Here is a 24,931-nt window from a genome sequence, read left to right as displayed (position 1 = left end):
GTGTTTCCTAGGTACGCCCCTGCCCTTACACCTCCAATGGCATGAGTCTCCACATGTTCCATACTCACATGACCGTTGGAACTTCGTGAGTACTGTACCCCCTGCCTGATTCTTCTTGCAGGAACCCTCCTTTGTGATGGATTTGTGCAACTCAATCTGTCTGACTTATTGTTGTTTGGGTAAACCGGTGTTTTCCCCTCACTAACCCTTTGTTTGCATTTTATTTGTGCTTTATATCCTCCTGTGTTGCATAGTGACACTGTGCTTAATTACTTTGGGTATTCGCTCATGTTTTTTCCCTTTCTACCTGTTCCCATTTTTACCTAGGTAAATTGTCATCACAATTCCCCTACTTGCCTCTGCTATAGGTTACTTGGCTGAATGAGCTCCTACTGTATACTATAGTTCTCGCATTGCGTCATGGTCACACTGCTCGCTGTCCCTCTAAGTGTATGCTCCTCCCCTTGGTATGTTGCTCTAACTTGTTTTCAGGTTCCTACGTCCCAACATGTTCCATCTGCACATGACCGATGGGACCCTGTGAATACCACACACCTGCCTGATTTTTCTTTAAGGACCCCTATGTATGACGGATTTGTACTGCTCAACTCCGACTGACCTATTGATATTTGGATACACTTGTATATTCCCCTCACTTACCCTGTGTTCCTATGTTGTACGGGACTTGTAATCTCCTGTGTTGCATTGTGAAAATATTTGCTTACCTCCTGGGGGCTCTCTCTTATGTTTTCCCTCCCAACCCACTCCCCCCCCCCTCCCCTTCTCAATTTTACCTAAGAACAAGGTCATCACGACTCCCCCATTTCCCTTTACCTTAGGTACATATGATGGAGGAGCTCCTACTGTCTAATTTTTGGTTACCTTTCAGTCACCTTGCTCATTGTCCCTCCTTTAGCGTATGCCCCCCTTTGGTATGCTGTTCTAACTAGTTCTCAGGTTCAAATACTGTGTGTATGATATGCATTGTAATTTCTTTTTTCAGCCGCTTTCTGTCTCAACATGGAGTGACTTGCTTCGTTCATTCCTTCTACGTTCCTCACAATCTCACAATCAGACACTGTCCAGTGGCCGGATTTCCTGCTGAACGGTCTCTGATTTATAGGGTTTTTTCCTCTGTTTCTATAGGACTGTCTTAAGTCCTTTTTTTCTTTTCTTTTTCTTTCTTCTACTCTCCCCCCCCCCTTTTTTTTTTTCTCTCTCCCTCTCCACTCTTGACGGATAAATGGATCTTCTCACCACGGTGTCCCTCAATGGTCAGGGTCTTAATCTTCCTGAGAAGAGGTCCTCCTTGCTTCACCTCCTGTGGAAGATACGAGCCTCTGTGGCCTTCCTACAGGAAACTCATTTCCGACAAGACCAGATCCCCAGACTCTCGGATAGGCGATTCCCAGACATCTTCCACAGCTGCTCACCTGACTCTAAAACTAAAGGAGTCTCAATCCTCATTGCTCGCACTGCACCTTGGGTATACATGGATTGTCATCATGATGCTGCAGGACGCTACCTCTTTGTTAAAGGTAAGATGGCAGATTCTATTTTTACGTTTGGTATGGCCTATCTCCTCAACACTGGACAGTCCCATTTTCTAGACAGCCGGCTCAGGGATGTTGAGGATTTTTTGGAGGGGGTGGTTGTCCTTGGGGGGACCTCAACATGGCTTTAGATCCTTTGCTTGACACCTCGAACAGCTCTTCGCATGTACCGTTTGTTTCCCTTCTAAAGGCCAAAACCACATTACAACACTTTCAACTAATAGATGCATGGCGCTTAGTATACCCTTCCACCCGGGATTACTCACACTACTCTCATGCCCTTGTTTCCTACTCACTCATTGACTACTTATTCCTTTCCCACACTTACCAGTCCCTATTGTAATCTGCTCACATTGACACCATTACCTTCTCGGATCACGCGCTTGTATCCATTTCGCTGTCTCTTCCGTCCTCTCAACCACGTTCTTGGAAATGGCGTCTTAATGAGAGTCCAGGTCCAGATGGCCTCACGTTACGATACTACAAAACATTCCTCCCTGACCTCCAGGATCATTTTCTTTCTGCATATAATTCCCTTACCTCGTCTATCACCCTCCCACCAGATACACTCAGGGCCCATATATCGATTATCCCAAAGGAGGGGAAAGATCATTCCCAATGCTTGAACTATTGACCCATCTCCCTCCTGAATGTAGACCTTAAGTTGTTTGCTAAAATCCTCTCTACCCGCCTTACCCCCTTGCTACAACATATCATCCATCGAGACCAGGTTGGATTCATGCCCACCAGAGACCATACTACTAGGGCCATAAATGTGATACACTATCTCAACACCTCACCTACTCCGGCTATCTTCCTATCCACGGATGCCGAAAATACTTTTGACCGGGTAGACTGGAAATTTCTTACCCAAACACTGAAACATATAGGGCTTGGATCCAACAAGCTCCGATGGATTGGTAGTCTATACTTGAACACTTCTGCTGCTGTAAACGTTAATGTGTACTGTCCTGTTATTTTCCTATCACGAATGGTACCCGTGAGGGTTGTCCCCTTTCCCCTCTCATTTTCATTTTAACATTAGAACCTCTCCTTAGACTTATTCATCAGAATGTTGACATTGCGGGGGCCAGAATTGGAAATACTGAACACAAAATTGCAGCTTATGCTGATGACCTCCTGTTTTTCTTATCCAAACCATTAATCTCCCTCCCTAATCTTATCTCTGAGCTATTCTAATACACAGCTCTCTCTAACTATAAAATTAACTTCCAGAAGTCGGAAGGTCTTAATATTTCCCTAACACAGTCGGCCCTGGCATCTTTGTCCTCCTCTTTTCCATTCAAATGGTCTCCTTTTACACTACAATACCTAGGGGTTCGACTTAATCCGCATCCGTCTGGTCTTTATCAAGGCAACTTCCATCAACTACTATCCTCTGTCAAAAAAGACTTAGATAAATGGACACAATTTACCTCCACGTGGTTTGGTCATTGCTCGATACTAAAGATGAATGTTCTCCCTAGAATATTTTACCTGCTGCAGGTCCTCTCCATTCATATTCCCCATTCTTTCTTTAACGTACTTGCCTCCCTATTTACCAATTTGTGTGGAATGGCGAACCAGCTAGAGACCTAAATAACATGGGGGAATTGGACTACCTGACATATATGCTTACTACAGAGCTACACATCTCAACAGGCTGGTAGATTGGCATCGTCATGCTGACACCAAACTCTGGGTCCCTATGGAATCTCATTTCTGTTCATTGCCTCTTCAGATTTTACCATGGTTACCTAACTTCCCGCCACTCTCCCACTCCCATCCCACTATCTCCCCTACTTTGGCGATACTCAAAAGCTCTACGGACACCAACATCTACCTTTCCTCTCCCCTATGCTTCCGATATTAGGTCTCCCTTGTTTTACACCAGGCTTATCGAACCCCGTATTTCAGAGTTGGGTGTCTTCTGGTCATTATGAGCCACTCATTTACTAACTGGGGATTTTTGGCCCTCTCTAGAGTCTGTCATTTCTACTCCGGACCCGTGTCCATTGGAATTTTGGAGAGCGAACCAACTCCACCATTTTCCTTTTCTCCCTTCCTTCCCCATCCTCCCTCTCCCATGATAAAACACTGTTGGAGGTCCTTAACGCTGATGGTGGATCAGTGAGATAAGCCCTTATCATCTATCTATGCCATGTTGGTCTTCTCCCTGACGCAGCCTCCACCTCCCTTTTTGACCAAATGGGGACATGATCTGAATCTGTCCTTTTGTACCTCCAAGATAACGAGATTATATAGTTTGACGCATGGGTCCTCTATCTCTCTAGTTGCATTCAGGAAGGGGGATACAAACTATTATCTAGATGGTATTATGTCCCATCCAGACTCCATGTTTCCCAGAGTTTCTTCAATTTGCTGGCGTTGCCAATCCGCTGAAGGTACACTCCTACATGTATTTTGGGACTGTCCAGTGTTACCTTTTTGGCAAAAAGTATGGAGAATAACTTCCTCCTTCTCTGATTTTCACATACCATTCACGCCTGCCTTCTTCCTGCTTCATTTGAGCAACATTCCCAAGAAATTCTACAAAAAATAGATTCTTAGACACTTAGCTAATAGCGCTCATGCTTGTATACCAGCTCTGTGGAAACGGAAGGATACTCCTTCTTTATGACTCTGGTTCCTCAAGATAGAGGAAATAAAACGCAGGGAGGACCTCACTTCCCAGTTGAATGAGAGACATGATATTTTCTCCAACTCCTGGTATCATTGGATTGTCTACCATGACACCCCAGAATATAAGTCAATTTTGGCCACCTGAGGTGATTTTAGACACCTCTTTAGTTGTGATGTGTCTGGAATTAAAAAAATTATATAGATGGGGTGATTATAGTAAAGTGTAGGTAAGTAATTGCACTCACCTAAGGTGGTTTGTACTGGCAGATATAACTTGTGAAGTAGGCAGTAGTAGGTAAAATGGTTGCAGCTTTCAGTATCCAAAGACCGGCATCAAGGTTGTGGTGCCGCAGAAAATAGAAATTTAAAAAGATATTTTGAAAAATTGATATATATGGAAAGCGCTACTCAAGAGGAAAGGATAAGCAGGGTGATAATAGTGAGTAAATTTATTTGCAAAAGCGGCAACGCGTTTCAACGCAGAACCTGCGTCTTCATCAGGCCAAAAGTATCTTTTGCAATTCTTGCATTTTTATGTTTATAATACGAACACTGCCCTTTTTTCTTCTCCTTCCAATGTTTTATTACCTTGTCCCTGCCGCATTGGGACCTCCATTCCCACCTTTTTATTTCTGTATTCCCATTCCCCACCTTTTCTTACAAATTTTTTGGAAAAAGGTTAAATTAAAAAAAAAAAAAAAAAAAAAAGAATGGGAAAAAAGAACCCAGAAATACCTTTCTTAACAAACCTATCAGATGTGTTTCATTTTTGGTGGGGTTTGTCTACCCTATAGGGTCAAGACTATCCATGGCCTCTATGTTTTAAAAAAAATCTGTGTGTTGTTTAGAATGCTAGCTAATTTTTTTCTTTCATGAGGAAACCATCTAAGTGAGTCGACCTCCAAGAGAGGAGCAATGTTTTCTTCCAGAAGTGTGCAATAGTTTCCTTAGTTGCCAGGAATATTAATGTCAAGACCCAGAATTGTGAGTGAGCCATTCGGTATTTACATATAATTATAATGAGTGTTGGGCCAAAGACTCTGGTCCAGAACTTCAGAAAGTCACCATATTTGAGGAAAATCTCCTGCTGCAGAGCAGTTTGAGAAAGTGGTTAACGTTATCCATGGACCACATTTTTTTTTTAATACATTTCATAAAAAATGTAAATGCACATAAAACAGAAAGGGGACACACGTGCGCACACACATACACAAACTTATTCTTGGAACACATGTGGTTATGCTACTTTTTTTAAACATATATCAACAGCAGCCACAACATTTCACCCCACTGATTTACTTTGCATATATATTTTGCATTCCAACTGAATGCACCCATTGTTTAGCTGTAAACAAAAAAAAGGTCTATCATCTGAAGCAACCAAAACACATAAAAGGGATAATAAGCTATTTATATGCACAATGACCTTTCAGAGACTAGAAACAAATACTGACTAAATCCTGCTCACACAGCTGATGGGTTTGATCCAACTCATTAGTCTGGGCAATATTCTGTGAGCTAAATAAAGCAGTACAAATATCACCCCTTTCCTTGAAGATGATAGCTCCAACCTAGGGTATATCAAGAGTTTGTGTTGCTCGAGGTACATATACAGTGAAGGAAATAAGTATTTGATCCCTTGCTGAGTTTGTACGTTTGCCCACTGTCAAAGACATGAACAGTCTAGAATTTTTAGGCTAGGTTAATTTTACCAGTGAGAGATAGATTATATAAAAAAAAAAAAAAAACAGAAAATCACATTGTCAAAATTATATATATTTATTTGCATTGTGCACAGAGAAATAAGTATTTGATCCCTTTGGTAAACAAGACTTAATACTTGGTGGCAAAACCCTTGTTGGCAAGCACAGCAGTCAGACGTTTTTTGTAGTTGATGATGAGGTTTGCACACATGTTAGATGGAATTTTGGCCCACTCCTCTTTGCAGATCATCTGTAAATCATTAAGATTTCGAGGCTGTCGCTTGGCAACTCGGATCTTCGGCTCCCTCCATAAGTTTTCGATGGGATTAAGGTCTGGGGACTGGCTAGGCCACTCCATGACCTTAATGTGCTTCTTTTTGAGCCACTCCTTTGTTGCCTTGGCTGTATGTTTCGGGTCATTGTCGTGCTGGAAGACCCAGCCACGAGCCATTTTTAATGTCCTGGTGGAGTGAAGGAGGTTGTCACTCAGGATTTGACGGTACATGGCTCCATCCATTCTCCCATTGATGCGGTGAAGTAGTCCTGTGTCCTTAGCAGAGAAACACCCCCAGAACATAATGTTTCCACCTCCATGCTTGACAGTGGGGATGGTGTTCTTTGGGTCATAGGCAGCATTTCTCTTCCTCCAAACATGGCGAGTTGAGTTAATGTCAAAGAGCTCAATTTTAGTCTCATCTGACCACAGCACCTTCTCCCAATCACTCTCAGAATCATCCAGATGTTCATTTGCAAACTTCAGACGGGCCTGTACATGTGCCTTCTTGAGCAGGGGGACCTTGCGGGCACTGCAGGATTTTAATCCATTACGGCGTAATGTGTTACCAATGGTTTTCTTGGTGACTGTGGTCCCAGCTGCCTTGAGATCATTAACAAGTTCCCCCCGTGTAGTTTTCGGCTGAGCTCTCACCTTCCTCAGGATCAAGGATACCCCACGAGGTGAGATTTTGCATGGAGCCCCAGATCGATGTCGATGGACAGTCATTTTGTATGTCTTCCATTTTCTTACTATTTCACCAACAGTTGTCTCCTTCTCACCCAGCGTCTTACTTATGGTTTTGTAGCCCATTCCAGCCTTGTGCAGGTCTATGATCTTGTCCCTGTCATCCTTAGAAAGCTCTTTGGTCTTGCCCATGTTGTAGAGGTTAGAGTCAGACTGATTAATTGAGTCTGTGGACAGGAGTCTTTTATACAGGTGACCATGTAAGACAGCTGTCTTTAATGCAGGCACCAAGTTGATTTGGAGCGTGTAACTGGTCTGGAAGAGGCTGAACTCTTAATGGTTGGTCGGGGATCAAATACTTATTTCTCTGTGCACAATGCAAATAAATATATATAATTTTGACTATGTGATTTTCTTTTTTTTTTTATATATAATCTATCTCTCACTGGTAAAATAAACCTAGCCTAAAAATTCTAGACTGTTCATGACTTTGACAGTGGGCAAACTTACAAAATCAGCAAGGGATCAAATACTTATTTCCTCCACTGTAGATAATGTGCCTATGATTTATGCTGCCCATACACATAAGTCAAGTTACTTCTTAGAATAAGCTGTCATTTGTGAGTACATGAGGAATAACACTATTTCTGGCCATTATATGACTTGTATATGTATTTTTTTTTTTTTAGCAGTTTTCACCTCTATAATTCCCAGTATTTTCCGAGCTTGTGGGCAGAGCCTAATGGCTATGATGTCTTCTATACACTGCACACCTAGAAGTGGTTCCCCCTCTCCTATCTCTATCACATATATAGAAGTTGCAGCAGAATGGAGGACATTATACAGCAGCAATGAGCAGTGTAGCTAAGAATCCAGCACTGGGGTGAAACAATTACACTCACCAGGAAGCTGCAGCATGTCTGTGTGTGTTTCTCTCTCACACTGCTCCATCTACCCTCCCCTCTCCATAGAATTGTATGGGCAGCGTGTCTGTGTCTGACTCACTCGCCTGTTGCTCCCCCTCCCCTCTCCATAGACTTGTATGGGAAGAGGTCTGTGTCTATCTCACTCTGCTCCTGCTCCTTCTCCCCTCTTCATAGACTTGTATTGGCAGACAGTGAAGGGACACTCCCCCCCCCCCCATTTCTGCCGTCAGTCAACTCTGCTCTGTAACTAGGGACAGATTTTGCTTGACAACACGGGGTGGACAGCAGATTACAGGGAGGGAGACACCTAATATCAGTAGCTTCTTGCAGAATTTGCATTGATGAAACATTTTTACAGTAAATTAATTACAAAGTTGATATATATATATATATATATTATTGGATTAATGTAATGACGGGGTAAGGAGACAGACAGGTGAGCCCTAATCTACCCGCCACTCAGTCCCTGCCTACTTGCACGACCCATCCTAGGCCACGGCGTACAACTGGGTGACGGTCCCTACGCTCAATACGTGCACGAGAGACAAACAGACAAGGGTACACAGAAGCTACGGGAAATGGGGCAGTTGCCCACGGCAACACCGTGAGCAACAAGAGTAGTGAATGAACCGAGTCAAACCAGGAGTGTACGAGGTACCAAACGCAGAGCAGGAGAGTAGTCAGTAAAGCCAGGGTCAATAGAAGCAGAGGTCAATAGTACTAGCAGGAACAGCAGAGCCAGGAAACCATACAGAATCACAGGCAAGGAAGAGCAGAAAATGAAGGTATAAATAGACAGAGGGCGGGAGCTAGCTCCGTCTGGCCAGACTGTGATAGGTTCTCCCACTCCTCAGCCTACCAGCCTGAGTGGTAGCAGATGGAGTCACTCTATCAGACCTAGGAGCAGATGCAGACTGATTAATCACGGGCGTCGACACAGAAGCTGTGTCTGGCAGATCCTTTACAATTAATATAAGTTGTTTGAAAAGTTAGTTTCCACTTAACTGTTGTCCAAAATGGCAGATTTTGTCCATTTTGCCCAACGATTTCTTGGACAGGACACTACTGTCTGCAAAAAATGCGATCTGTTAGGTTGGAATTTTTTGGCCATGCTCCGCTTAAAATTCTATTGTATGGCATGCATGGCCAAATGCAGATCATTTGCAACTTTGCTCAAGTCCACTCTGTTTTTTTTTAATCACTCCCTGATCTGCCAGTTTAGTCTGGCATGTTGCTGACGGGTTCATTCATCCCACGGACAATTGATCAACTGCATTTTGGCCGATCAAAATCTTATGTGTATGGCTAGCTTAAGAGCCATGTAAATTTGCTTATGACTTTTGTGCGGTGGTGGTTACAGAATCCCATTTAATTGAAGTGAATGGCAGTTCCAACAAAACACAGTGACCAGAACATATATTTATATTTATTTAGCAAATGTGACCATTCTGTGGGCAGTTCAAATAATACTTTGGCCCTGCATTAGCTTTAAAGAAGCAGTGGCCCTAAAGTGACCAGCTTATCAAAGATCCTGCTTATGGAAAAAGCAGCTAACATAATTCAAAAATGCTATTGTATTGATCGTTGCAGTTTACCATTACCAGTTCAAGATGCAAGTCACCAACCACATTGCAGACAAGCAGCTGTTTCCTCAGTTATCCGCATCTCTTACAGGAACTAAGCAAGACGTATATGATGTATCTTTAGAAATGTAAGTATTGAGGTCATTTATGTACATGTTCATCCATGCACATACAGTCAAAATATGTTTCAATATTTAATCTAAAAAGGAATAGAATAAAGTGAGGAAAAAAGAAGCAGCTCAAATTCTCTAAAAATTAATTATTAATTATATATTAATTAAAAAGTAAATTACATTACCCAACATTTTGTATTGCAATATCACACTCCAAAATGTTTGGTAAATAAAGTCAAATTTTTTGGAGAATCTATGCTGTTTCTCATTTCCTCAACGCGTTGTTCTGTGATTCATCCAGACTAGCAATTTTTCATCATTTTTGGTAGTATAATTCCTTAACATACAAAATCATATGCATTATGCATTTCGAAAACAGCTGATCAGAAAATAAGCGGCTCAGCGCCCACCCGAATGCTTCTGCCGCTTCATTTAAGCGATCGGTGGGGGTCTCCGTGCTCACCCCCACACTGATCAAAACTTCTGATATGTCACTATGACATGTCAGAAGTTTTCTGAAAGTTTAGTTAACCTTTAAGCCTTGCCAGACCTGCATAAATGCAGACCTGAGGTCCTTTATTAGGCACCTGGGCTGCCGTGACACCCAGCGCTTACGTTGCAGGGGGGCCGATGGGCTGTTGGAGGGGGTCGCCCCCTCTTTCTAACGGCTTAGATGCCGCAGTCACTATTGACTGAAGCATCTAAATGGTTAAACGGCCAAAATCAGAGTTCTCCCTGTTCTTGGCCATTAGTTCGATGTGTCAGCTGTAAGGTACTGTTTTTCTGTTCTCACTTCAAAATTCTTTATCCAAATGGAAGTGTTGTTTTCAAATTACTGAGAATTAGGACATTCCTAAAGCCTCATTCACATAAGCGTGTCCGATTTGAATTTGTAAAAAAATAGACCGTTTGACTTCCATGTGTATCCATGTGTCATTAACTAACTTCATGAACTTAGATGTGATTGTTATTAGCTGGATCCTATGTGTCAGAGACACGCAGGACCAGCTTTCAGCTGAGCTGTTCGTTCATCGGACCTGATGGAACTATACAGATTCTATGTATACAGGATACAAAGAAGCTGTATCCTTAAAGTAAAAACATTTTTTGAATAAAAATTAATGTAAAAGTTGTTTAAAATCAGATTAAAAAAAAATTCTTTGAAAAGTGTACATTTTTCTGTTTTTGTCTCTGCCTTTCAGCAGCCATAACTTTTTTATTTTTTCATTGACGTGGCTGTATGAGAACTTGTTTTATGCGAGAGAAATAGTATTCCCCCCCCCCCCACACACAGTTTGGGGGTAAAAAATTCATTTTTTACAGCGTGAATATTGAAAAAAGTGATTCTCAGCATTGTTTTTCTTGTTTCTTTTTTATCCCGTTCATGTTTCACACTAAACAACCCATTAGATTAATTCTTCAGGTTATTACGGTTGTTTAGATACCGAATATGTGTAGGTTTTTTGCTTTTATTTCGTGTAGGGGCAATAAAATATTTTTTATGCAAAATAATTACTTTTTTTGGGACTTTTTTAAATGTTTTTTTGTTACTTTTTTTTTTTTTTAACCCCACTAAGGGATATCTTTATTTATAACTTTATTTTTTACTTTAATGTATTAGCATACTCCTGTATGCTAATACATTACACTGTGTCACTATGACACACGCTGCTGTTAGGGCAGCACATAGTGTGCCCGAGCAGCAGGCAAACGGAACAGATAGCCCTGGGGTCCTTTCTAGGTCCTCAGGGCTGACTGCAGAGGGATTCCCCGGTGTTTGATCACATCACAGGAATCCCGGTGATGCGATCAAAGAGGGGAATTTAATTTGATCATGCTGCGGTCACGGACCGTGGCAATCAAAAGGTTAAACAGCTGGGGTCCGAATGTTTTCCGACCCCAGCTGTATTCAGGAGGCTTCTCTAGGATCAGGAGCTGTTAGTTACAGCTCCTGCTTAGAGAATGAGCGCTCATCAGCCTCATCTACGACGACGCCAAAAGACATCGTTGTAGACTGGTGATCTGCACCGCCTGACGTCAAAAGACGGTGGGCGGTCGGGAAGGAGTTAAGGCCTGTTCACATCAGTGTTGGCTTTCCGTTCCGGGGTTCCGTCGGTGATATCCGTCGGATGAACCCCGCAACGGAAAGTCAAACTGAAACCACAGCTTCCGTTTCCGTCACCATTGATATCGATGGTGACGGAAACATTGCTAATGGTTTCCGTTCACCACCATTCCATCAGGTTTCCGTTTTGACAGAATCAATAGCGGAGTCGACTGTGCTATTCATTCCGTCAGAAAAATGGAAACCTGCCTTTGAAAAAAACGCAGTAAAAAATGCAGTAAAAAACACATTAAATTGTGTGGATTTTCCGCAGCGAAATGTCTGCTAGTTGATGTGTAAATGCTGCGGAAATTTTCTGCAGCAAATCCGTTATGTGTGGACAAGCCCTTACGCTACAAACTAAAATGATTTTAACAAGAATTTACTGAAATATCAACACATATATATGCTGTGCTTTTACACTGTATGTATAGTTTTGTATAATACATAGATGTTATTAACAGTATTTGGAGAGATGCTTTACAGCAGCCACATGGACCATACGAACCTGTGAACTGGAGGGGACCCATTGACTGCCAAGGGAGAGTGCTCTAGGCATGCTTTGTGACCTGTGTAGAGGTCATTGTGTCCATCATCAATTGTGAATGATGGACCCTGTGGTATCTATACATAGGGGTTATTTTTCATTGTAAGGGTATGTTCACACGAGGGCGTCCGTAACGGCTGAAATTACGGGGATGTTTCAGCCTGAAAACATCCCCGTAATTTCAGCCGTACCGGCATGTGCAGGCGCTTGAACGCCGCGTCAATTACGGACGTAATTGGCGCTGCTATTCATTGGAGTCAATGAATAACGGCCCCAATTACGGCCAAAGAAGTGACAGGTCACTTCTTTGACGCGGGCGTCTATTTACGCGCCGTCATTTGACAGCGGCGCGTAAATGACGCCTCGTGTGAACAGACAAACGTCTGCCCATTGCTTTCAATGGGCAGATGTTTGTCAGCGCTATTGAGGCGCTATTTTCGGACGTAATTCGGGGCAAAAACGCCCGAATTACGTCCGTAAATAGGCCGTGTGAACATACCCTAACCCTGCCTCTAAAGATAATGAGATGACTGGTGAGAAGTGATCTCTACAGAACAGGAAGTGTCAGTTTATTATGAGGCTCAGTGGCCAGAGTGAAAACCACAAGATTTCAAGCATTTAAAAAATAAAAAAGCATCTAGAAAGTGACATGGAAAATTAAACAAAAAAATCTTAAAACATGTTTATCCTAAAAACTTGATTTAAACAATAGGTAATTTTGTGATGACACATTTCCTTTAATCCCCTGCCACAGGCATTTTTTGTTTCTTCATTTTTGTTTTTTCCTACCCGCTTACCAAGAGCCGTACCTTTTTTTATTTTTCTGTTGACATAGCTGTATGAGGGCTGTTTTTTTGCAGGATGAGTTTTAGTTGATGGCACCATTTAATGTAGCATATAATGTACTGAAAAATGTAAAAAAATAATTTTGTGGGTGGATGGGAAAAAAAAAAGCAATAACTCCATTTTTTGTGGGGTTTAGTTTTTAAAGCATTCACCGTGCAGTAAAAAGAACATGATAGCTTTGTTCTGCAGATCAATAGGATTACAGAGATGCCAAATGTATATAGTTTTTTTAAATGTTTTACTACTTTTATCAAATAAAAACAAGTTGAAAAAAATTGTTTTCTATTACCATATTGTGAGATCCATAACTTTTTTAATTTTTCTATGACAGTTTTTTTTATGTTTGGGAGGCAAACTGAGCCCGCTTCATACTCCCCTTCCCCTCCCGACTGTGATGTACATGTACGCCATAAGTCGGGAAGGGGGTAAGGACCAAGCATTTTTTAATTTTTAATTTTTTTTCCATTGATATAGCTATATGAGGGCTTGATTGTTGAAGGCCACCAGGTCTGCCATCTTTGTGCAGGGCTTAATAGAAGCCTGTCAAAATCACGACATACTGCAATACATTAGTATCCAAGTTTTTTTTTAATGTACAAAAAACATAAAAAGTTAAAAAAAAAACCTTTTCCAATTTTTTTCAGCTAAAGTAGTGTTTCAAAAAATAAACATGAACATAACTGGTATCTCCGCATTCGTAAAACCCCAAACTATTACAATTTAACTATTACAATACAATGTTATTTAACCCACATAGTGAATGCCCTAAAAAATAAAATGGCAGAATTGCTGATTTGTGATCATCTTAGCTCTCCAAATAAATGGAATAAAAGTATTTAAATAAGCCTGCATATCGGTCAATATAAAAAAAAGTTATGGCTCTCTGAATTTGGCAACACGAAACCAATTATATATAAACTTTATAAATTTGGTATCCCCATAATTGTATCAACCCATAGAATAAAGTTAACATGTTGTTTTTACCACACGATGAATACTGTAAAAACGAAACCCAAACAAGTATGGCTGAATCGATGCTTTTGTACATTTTACCCCACAAATATATTTTTTTCAGTTTCCAAATAAATTATATTGTACGTTAAATGGTGCCATGATAAACAACAACTCCCTCCATAAAAGACAAGCCCTCATACGACTATGTCGACACAAAAATAAAGGATTTTGGAATGCCGTGAAGGAAAAACGAACATGAAAAACAAAAAATAGGATTAGTCATTAAGGGGTTAATGTTTTTAGATTCCCGACAAATTATTAATTCACATAATACAAAAAAAGAGTTTGAGGCAGCGCTCTTAAGTAAGGTGAAAAAAAATGAAGATCCTTATTCACCCATATGTGCAATATTTCAACATTGCATGTTTTCTGCAGCTCACTTGTCAACTTTGTGGTGTACATTGTGACAGGGTTAGTAGAGAGTGGGGGATTTAATGACAGCTAAATTTTACTAAGACTTAAAAGGGTTTGTGTGCATCTCCCCTGCCGCTCCCTGGTATCTAGGAAAAGGGGAAGTACTCCACGTCTTAATAAAACTGTAATAGTCTATGGACTCTTTTCTGTCAATGAACTCCCATTGATTGCAGCTGCTATAAAACACACATAGCCTGCTGTTTATACAGACATAGCAGGTAGATAGTGTGTGCCACCAACATGTCAGTCTGCAGGAAAAATTTGCTAAAACCAAACATCTACAAAATGTAACAAATAACGCACAGTAGACTCCAATAATTGAATTTACATTTTTTAAATACTATCAGAATAATCTCAGATAACATATTTTTGGCTGCTACGATTTACAAAACTTTTCTTCATGTTTAACATGTTAAAGATGCAACACCAACAGAGAAATGCTGCCTGTTATATGTGCTTTGTAACATTTAGGTGGCTAATGTGTTGTAAAAATATAAATAATAATTCTTTCCCAGATCTGGAGGTATAAGACAAAGTGGAATCTACTCTTTCCTCGTTACATTAGATTCTGACATTGGAGATCTCATGATGGTTAAATTAAAATGGGAAGGCAGCAAAGACATTAAGAGTATCTGGTATACCCTACAAAAGAAGATATCTTGGGACACACGCCCTGGACTCCTAGTAAAGAGAATAAGAGTATTAGCTGGAGAAACTCAGGAGAGGTTAGTATCTTAAAAGCAGTTCAAGAATCCATTTTCTATGTGGGGATTGAATAATTGTTCATCATATAATAACCTACTTTCTAGACCTTATTTACGATATACAGTGCTGTGAAAAAGTATTTACCCCAACCCAATTTCTTGTATTTTTGTATATTTATCATACTTGAATGTTTTAGATAATCAAACTAATTTTAATATTAGACAAAGGTAACCCAAGAAAACACAAAATGCTATTTTTAAACTATAATTTCATTTATTGAAGAAAAATTGCTGTTCAACCCTACCTGGCCCTTTGTAAAAAAAAAAGTAATTGCCCCCTTAGCTACTAAATCAACCAGTTAAACAAATCCAATTGACAACTGGGTTCTACTTCACTAACCACTACCAGGCATGATTATAGCCAGACCTGTTGAATCTAAACATCACTTAAATAGAACTTGTCTGGCAGACTAGAAGGTCTCAAAAAGCAGAATGTGATGCCACATTCTAAAGAGATTCAAATACAGATGCCAAACAAAGCCATCAAAATCTATCAGTCTGGAAATGGTTACATAGTCATTGCTAAGGCTTCAGGTAACCACAGTGAGCCATAATCTACAAATGGAGAAAATTTGGAACAGTGGTGAACCTTCCCAGGAGTGGCCGGGATACCAAAATCTCACCAAGAACGTATCGATGAATCATCTAGGAGGTAACAAAAGAACCCAGACACACATTTAAAGAACTACTGGTCTCACTTGTCTCAGTAAATACGATAAGAAAGACACTGGTCAAAAATGGCATTAATGGGAGAGTTCTTTTACCTTTTTGAGATACAGATGCTTTGTATCCTGTATACAGAGCAGCTGTATCTAGCTCTGAAACCTGTATTTGTCAGGTCCAGTGGACTGACGGGTTCAGTGTCAGCGGGTCGTGCATGTCTCCGACACACAGGATCACCCTGCTATTGATCACATCTAAGTTCATAACTTAGATGTGATCGATTACAGGTGAATCCTGCGTGTCAGAGACGCGCAGAACCCGCTGTCACTGAACCCATCAGCACCACAGACTTGACGGATTCAGGTCTTAGTAAACTATAAAGCTGCTCTGTATACAGAATACAAAGCAGCTGTATCTCAAAAAGTAAAAACAACTTGTAATAAAATGTATTTTTGGAATTTGCACCAAACAATCTGATGCATAATTTTATTTAAAAAAAAACAAAAAACATTGTGTACATAGCCTCTAAAAGGTTTATCTGCTCTTACAAAATAAAGCAGCGCATTGTGGTCTGTTTCTCGTAGATTTGGCCTTACATCTACAAGCATGGCACATTTGTCTAAGATCATGTCGTGAATTTCCATTGTCGGTTCCGCACTGAAAATCTTTAAAGAATTGCAGCACAATGCCAGTACATTGGGTTTTCAAAACTTTTTGGGCCAGAACAGTGGCTGCTTGCCCTACTCTCCAACTGGGAATAATGACTTGGGACAACTTGTTCTTACTAACAGTGGGGTCCCTAAGTTCGTACATTGACCAAACTTACTTTTATAACCTCTGTGATTGAAAAGTTTTAAAGGAATAAAGAGTATAACACCTTTAAGGATTAAATACAAAGTTTATCATAATTTTTATATATGGCCACACTTTCATACAGTGTCAAAAAGCAGCTTTAGAAAGTTTGAGCCATATCCAGCATGGCATGCAGGCTACAAATAAATCCCATCTAATAACAGGCTTTCATCTAATGGGCCATGAGAGTGTCTATTGATATCTTACAGAATGTGTACCTATATTAGTAATTTACATACAGTGAAGGAAATAAGTATTTGATCCCTTGCTGATTTTGTAAGTTTGCCCACTGTCAAAGACATGAACAGTCTAGAATTTTTAGGCTAGGTTAATTTTACCAGTGAGAGATAGATTATATAAAAAAAAAAAAAAAAGAAAATCACATTGTCAAAATTATATATATTTATTTGCAGTGTGCACAGAGAAATAAGTATTTGATCCTTTTGGCAAACAAAACTTAATACTTGGTGGCAAAACCCTTGTTGGCAAGCTCAGCAGTCAGACGTTTTTTGTAGTTGATGATGAGGTTTGCACACGTTAGATGGAATTTTGGCCCACTCCTCTTTGCAGATCATCTGTAAATCATTAAGATTTCGAGGCTGTCGCTTGGCAACTCGGATCTTCAGCTCCCTCCATAAGTTTTCGATGGGATTAAGGTCTGGAGACTGGCTAGGCCACTCCATGACCTTAATGCGCTTCTTTTTGAGCCACTCCTTTGTTGCCTTGGCTGTATGTTTTGGGTCATTGTCATGCTGGAAGACCCAGCCACAAGCTATTTTTGATGTCCTGGTGGAGGGAAGGAGGTTTTCACTCAGGATTTGACGGTACATGGCTCCATCCATTCTCCCATTGATGCGGTGAAGTAGTCCTGTGCCCTTAGCAGAGAAACACCCCCAAAACATAATGTTTCCACCTCCATGCTTGACAGTGGGGACGGTGTTCTTTGGGTCATAGGCAGCATTTCTCTTCCTCCAAACACGGCGAGTTGAGTTAATGCCAAAGAGCTCAATTTTAGTCTCATCTGACCACCGCACCTTCTCCCAATCACTCTCAGAATCATCCAGATGTTCATTTGCAAACTTCAGACGGGCCTGTACATGTGCCTTCTTGAGCAGGGGGACCTTGCGGGCACTGCAGGATTTTAATCCATTACGGTGTAATGTGTTACCAATGGTTTTCTTGGTGACTGTGGTCCCAGCTGCCTTGAGATCATTAACAAGTTCCCCCCGTGTAGTTTTCGGCTGAGCTCTCACCTTCCTCAGGATCAAGGATACCCCACGAGGTGAGATTTTGCATGGAGCCCCAGATCGATGTCGATTGACAGTCATTTTGTATGTCTTCCATTTTCTTACTATTGCACCAACAGTTGTCTCCTTGTCACCCAGCGTCTTACTTATGGTTTTGTAGCCCATTCCAGCCTTGTGCAGGTCTATGATCTTGTCCCTGACATCCTTAGAAAGCTCTTTGGTCTTGCCCATGTTGTAGAGGTTAGAGTCAGACTGATTCATTGAGTCTGTGGACAGGAGTCTTTTATACAGGTGACCATGTAAGACAGCTGTCTTTAATGCAGGCACCAAGTTGATTTGGAGCGTGTAACTGGTCTGGAGGAGGCTGAACTCTTAATGGTTGGTAGGGGATCAAATACTTATTTCTCTGTGCATAATGCAAATAAATATATATAATTTTGACTATGTGATTTTCTGGTTTTTTTTTAAATATAATCTATCTCTCACTGGTAAAATTAACCTAGCCTAAAAATTCTAGACTGTTCATGACTTTGACAGTGCGCAAACTTACAAAATCAGCAAGGGATCAAATACTTATTTCCTTCACTGTAAGTTGAAAAAACCCATATCGTACATAAGGCAATTCCCTGAGATTATACTCCATTAACTCTTTAAGCTACCTCTTTCTTTGCTATTCTTTTTTCAGAATAACATTTTGCACTGAAAATGTTGATGACTTTGAACTCCATCCTGACCAAGAGAAGAACTATGTGAGATGCTTAACTAGACTTAAGAGGAAAAAGTCTCAAAAACATCTGTAAGCAAATTGCAAGGATAAGGCAAATGACAAACGGATCTGCTGTAGTACAAATTATTCACTTGATAAAGCATGTTGGTCTGGACAAAACATCGGAGCCAATCCAAATTCTTGGAGCCAACTACCATAATGTGCCTAAAAATATTGCTGGCAAATAACATTACTTTTGATTGTTCTTAGAGCACATCCTCCCTGACTCATTGAAAGGCTGGCTTCTTCAGTTTTCCTTTTGTCAAATCCTGTCTTTGCTTTTCATTATCGAATTCTTACATCATATTTCACAACTGCTTGAAATAAAATGTAATTTTCTGTAGTAATATGTCCCATTTATTTGCAGATTCATAATGTCTATTATTCTTGAATGACAACATGCATAATATTTTTGTGTTTTATATTCAAGAACATACTTTGGGTTAGGTTAGGTTTCAAATATCCAATAATTCTATTATACAAACTCCTCATAATCTCACAGTGGGTCCTGGTGCGGCAATATTTCAGAAACAGGTGCGCTTCTCAACACTTTTTAGATAAATAGAAATATTGTGCAATTGACAGTTCTCAAATAGTCACAGAATTCTGCTCCTTCCTTTCATTCTAGAGATGGTAAAGGTAAGTATGGCAAAACATCCACCTGGTAGTTGTAGACAAGGAATACTGAATCTTTAAAACAGAAATAGACTTTTGAGGACGGTGACTGCCTGCATCTTTGTTGTGCACTCCTCCCACTCTTTATTCGTATATTATGTTAAGGATCTGCCAGGCACAGCTTCTGTATCCACGCCCATAGGTAATCAGTCTGCACCTGCTTCTATGTCTGTGAGACTGACTCCATCTTCCACCACTCAGGATGGCAGGCTTAGCAGTGGGAGAGCCTATCACAGCCTGGCCAGACGGAGCTAGCTCCCGCCCTCTGTCTATTTATACCTGCCTTTCCTGTTCCTCCTTGCTTGTGATCTTCTCTGTTGGTTTCCTGGCCCTGCTGCAGCTTCTTGAACTACTTGTCCCTGCTTCGTATTGACCCTGGCTTACTGACTACTCTTCTGCTCTGCATTTGGTACCTCGTACACTCCTGGTTTGGCTCGGCTTGTTCACTACTCTCCTGCTCTACGTTTGGCACCTCGTACTCTCCTGGTTTGACTCGGCTCGTTTACTACTCTTGTTGCTCACGGTGTTCCGTGGGCAACTGCCCGTTTCCCTTTGTTCTGTGTTTCCTTGTCTGTTGTCTGTCGTGCACTTATTGAGTGTAGGGACCGTCGCCCAGTTGTACCCCGTCGCCTAGGGCGGGTCGTTGCAAGTAGGCAGGGACTGAGTGGCGGGTAGATTAGGGCTCACTTGTCTGTTCCCTATCCCTGTCATTACATATTATGTATACAAAGTTGGTTCCTACTTACCCATAATAAATATTTCAGGACTAAGAGAGAGAGGTAAGTTTTCTGTTCTGCAGGTATAATGTTTAGTGTAGGGACCCATCTGTAAGAGGTTGTCTTGTCGTTGGCAGGTAGGATCACACAATTTGATCAAAATGTGCGCAAAGAGCCCCACACTTATAAGTATAGTAAATCTAGAATACAATTTAAAATAATCCATATATTCTATGTTTGCATATAGCATATCGCCACAGAATGCTGCTGAATATTTTGTGTTTTTTTTGCTTTGAATTGCAGTCACAGCAGATTAGCACCTGCCCATTTACTTCACTTTTTTAGGAATGTGCGGACAAACATTGTCTTTTGCATTAAATCTTCCAAACAGCCATTGGACTTAATGCAAACCACTAGAGCAAGTTCTGCACAAACATGGAACCTGAAAAGAAGTGTAGGGATTTATCTCTGAAGCCTGCAAAATTGTAAATGCAGCTCTGGACCATATTACAGGCTGTAACTCGGGATCAGTACAAGAAAATTAATGCACTGTATTTACAAAATTACTCAACCTTTTGGTGGCCATTTATTTTAAAGAGGCTCGGTCACCAGATTATAAGTGCCGTATCTCCTACATAATCTGATCGGCGCTGTAATGTAGATAACAGTGGTTTTTATTTTAAAAAACGATCATTTTTGATCAAGTTACGCTGTGCTGCGAGTACAGCTAAAAATGAATGAAGAGAAGTATATGACGCTGATTGGTCACGGATTGGTCAGCGTCATACACTCCACTGTACAACGCCCAGTTCGTAAAAAGTAAAAACACGCCCAGTTGTCTATTAAGAAACTAATTAGCATAAATCGAATATTTTTATAACTTGGTCAAAAATGACAATTTTTCAAAATAAAAACCACTGTTGTTATCTACATTACAGCACCGATCACATTATGTAGGAGATAGGGGACTTATAATCTGGTGACAGAGCCTCTTTAAATTCTCAGCTCCAACTCAGAAGAAAGTTGCAGCATAAAGAGGCTGAAAATAAAAACAAACCAAAAAGTGCAACATTGTCCTGAAATAACACATCTAAGGCGGGATTCACACGACAGGGTTTCCCGGCCGGGTGCCGGCCATTCATAAATCGGCCGACACCCGGCTGCATTAGGAATAATAGACCCCTAATGGGGCTATTCACACGACCGATTTTTTGACGGCCGGGAAAACCGGCCGTCAAAAAATGGGACATGCCCTATTTTCGGCCGGGTGCCCGGCCCCCATCGAAGTCTATGGGGCCGGGTAATACACGGTCATCACCGGAATGTGTCCCGAGTGATGGCCGGGTCTACCGTCGCTCGCGCAATCTCTCTCCTCCTCCTCACAGTGCAGAGTGCATGTGAGGAGGAGGAGGAGGGTCTTTTTTTGCTCCCTGTAGGAGTCGGAATCCCCAATCCCCGGCCGGGGATTGGGGATTCCGCTACCGGAGAAGTGAGTGACTACACTGTCCATATATGGACACAGCGAAGTCACTTACTTCTGCAGCGGAATCCCCGACTCTATGGCCGGGGATGCCGCTACAGGGGAAGTGCGTGACTACAATGTCCATATATGGACACAGCAAAGTCACGCACTTCTGCAGCGGAATCCCCGACTCTATGGCCGGGGATGCCGCTACAGGAGAAGTGCGTGACTACACTGTCCATATATGGAAACAGCGAAGTAACGCACTTCTGCAGCGGAATCCCCGACTCTATGGCCGGGGATGCCGCTACAGGAGAAGTGCGTGACTACACTGTCCATATATGGACACAGCGAAGTCACGCACTTCTGCAGCGGAATCCCCGACTCTATGGCCGGGGATGCCGCTACAGGAGAAGTGAGTGACTACACTGTCCATATATGGACACAGCGATGTCACTCACTTCTGCAGCGGAATCCCCGACTCTATGGCTGGGGATTCCGCCACAGGAGAAGTGAGTGACTACACTGTCCATATATGGACACAGTGACGTCACTCACTTCTGAAGCAGAATTCCCGACCTGTGGCAGGGAATTCCTCTTCAGGAGAAGTCAATGACTACACTGTCCATATATGGACATTGAAGTCAGTGACTTTTCCTGGAAGGGGGGGATGGGTGCAACCTACAGGGGGCTGTGTGGCATCACCCACAGTGGACTTGGTGGCATCACCTACAGGGGGCAGGGTGGCATCACCTACAGGGGGCAGGGTGGGTGGCATCACCTACAGGGGGCAGGGTGGCATCACCTACAGGGGGCAGGGTGGCATCGCCTACAGGGGGCAGGGTGGCATTGCCTACAGGGGCAGGGTGGCATTGCCTACAGGGGGCAGGGTGGCATCGCCTACAGGGGGCAGGGTGGCATCGCCTACAGGTGGCTTGGTGGCATCACCTACAGGTGGCTTGGTGGCATCACCTACAGGAGACTTGGTGGCATTATCTACAGGGGACTTGGTGGCATTACCTACAGGGGACTGGGTCGCATTACCTACAGGGGCTGGGTGGCATTACGTACAGGGAGCTGGGTGGCATTACCTACAGGGGACAGGGTGGCATTCCTACAGAGGGCTGGGTGGCATCGCCTACAGGGGACAGGGTGGCATCGCCTGTAGGGGGCTGTGTGGCATCACCTGTAGGGGGCTAAGTGGCATCACCTACAGGGGTCTGTGTGGCATCACCAACAGGGGGCTGGGTGGCATTACCTACCAGGGGGGCTGTGGCATTATCTACAAAGGGCTGTGTGTGGCAACAAATTTAAATGAAATTCATCCGATTTTAAAACGGACAGGGAAAAAAACGGATGCAAATCGGGTCCAAATCGGACGGTAAAAACGGCAACTCGGCCCGGAACGGAATCAGAACGGATGCAAATCGGCCGGGAAAATCGGCCAAAAACGGCCGATTTTCCCGGCCGACACTCAGACCCTGTCGTGTGAATGAGGCCTAAATAGATTATGAGTTAAATGCGAAGGGAGAATAAAAATGTACAACAAAGTCTATATATATAAATAGTTGCAATGAACAATTGCAAATTCCCCACTGGAGTTCTGCTTTTTTGTCTTCATCCAAGACAGTTAGAAAATAAAGAAACACACTTAGCCAAGCATACAAGTCAGGAAATAGCTGTTGGGCGATTCAATGTTCAACACTAATGAGCATGGCCGTCCTTACTGATGATGTACATTTTCCCCAAAGAATTAAAATTTCACACCCTACAATCAAAGTAATAAACTCTATAAACTAAACTTGTATCTGAACACCAATGTTTGTAAATCTAAACTATATCAGATTGAAAAATAACAATGCTCAAGACAACGCCAACGAAAATGTAACTATTTACATACAGTAAAATATATTTACCTTTCTAATGCCTTTTAAAAGACTAAACAGTAGGTAAACATGTCCCTCTCTGATGGTTTCTTAACCCTTTAACGCCGAAGGACGGATATATCCGTCCTCAGCAGCTGCTAGTTCGCGCAGGAGGACGGATATATCCGTCCTGTGATGGCGCGGGTACTGAGACTGTACCCACGCGATCAGCGGCAGGAGCACGGCTGTTATACTCAGCCTGGCTCCTGCTGCAACTGCCGGAATCGAAGCACGCGCCGATTCCGGCAGTTTAACCCATTAAATGCCGCTGTCAACAGTGACAGCGGCATTTAATGTGTTTGACAGAAGGGGGAACTCCCTCTGTCTCCCGATCGGCGCCCCCGCAAACAAATCGCGGGTCGCCGTCGGGTTTCCATGACAGCCGGGGGTCTAACAAAGACCCCCAGGTCTGCCTTCAGCATCTGCCTGTTAGGCGATGCCGGAGGCATGACCTAACAGGTTGCCTGTCAGTTTTACACTGACAGGCAATAATGCTTTGGTATACGAAGTATACCGAAGCATTATATATGCGATCTGCACATCGCATAGTGAAGTCCCCTGGTGGGACTAAAAAAAAAAAAAGTAAAACCGTTAAATAAAGTTTGTGAAAAAAAAAATAAAAAAAATTACAGTCAAAGTCAAATAAAACTACTTTTTTGCCCCAAAAAGTGGTTTTATTTAATAAAACGGTCAAAACAAATCACACATACACATATATGGTATCCCCGCGATCGTAACAACTTGACCAATAAAATGAACACATTAATTAAACCGCCGGATGAACGGCGTCCAAAGAAAACGCAAAAAACAACGGCAAAATTCTCTCTTTTCTCCCATTCCCCCCATAAAAAATAAAATAAAAGTTCATCTATAAGTCCTATGTACCCCAAAATAGTACTAATGAAAACTACACATTGTCCCGCAAAAATCAAGCCCACGTACGGCCACATCGACGGAAAAATAAAAAAATGACGGCTCTTGGAACGCGGCGATGCAAAAACAAGTAATTTTTTTCTAAAAGGGTTTTTATTGTGCAAACGTAGAAAAAACATATAAAACCTTTACACATTTGGTATCCCCGTAATCGTGCCGACCCATAGAATAAAGTTAACATGTTATTTACGCTGCATAGTAAACGGCGTAAATTTATAACGTGAAAATGAATGCTGGAATAGCTGCTTATTTTCAATTCTCTCCTAAAATAAAGTTAATAAAAGTTAATCAATATGTTATAAGCATCTAAAAATGGTACAATTACAAAATACAACTCGTCCCGGAAAAAACAAGCCCTTATACGGCTATGTCGATGGAATAAAAAAAGAGTTACGACTCTTGGAATGCGACCGTGGAAAAACAAAAAATAATCCTTGGTCATTAACGTGCAAAATGGCCCGGTCATTAAGGGGTTAAACAGACTTTCCAGTCTAAAACATTTGTTTGTACAGAAAAAAAAC

The 24,931-nt window shown here is 41.7% G+C and overlaps 1 protein-coding gene across 1 annotated transcript in view; it reads left to right on the top strand.

The window, feature by feature from the left end:
- Positions 1-19,042, top strand: part of LIPC (lipase C, hepatic type) — a 206,775-nt gene extending 187,733 nt beyond the window's left edge. Inside the window, exons 9-11 of the mRNA XM_075857942.1 lie at positions 9,377-9,497; positions 14,923-15,132; positions 18,619-19,042. Coding sequence (XP_075714057.1) covers positions 9,377-9,497; positions 14,923-15,132; positions 18,619-18,733 — 446 coding nt within the window. The 3' untranslated portion in view covers positions 18,734-19,042. The remainder of the gene's footprint in view (positions 1-9,376; positions 9,498-14,922; positions 15,133-18,618) is intronic.
- Positions 19,043-24,931: the final 5,889 nt, after the last annotated feature.

This window comes from Rhinoderma darwinii, chromosome 3, assembly GCF_050947455.1.
Source record: "Rhinoderma darwinii isolate aRhiDar2 chromosome 3, aRhiDar2.hap1, whole genome shotgun sequence".
Taxonomy (NCBI): domain Eukaryota; kingdom Metazoa; phylum Chordata; class Amphibia; order Anura; family Rhinodermatidae; genus Rhinoderma; species Rhinoderma darwinii.
Note: the sequence above shows the minus strand (reverse complement) of the source record. Positions and strands in the feature narration are given on the sequence as shown.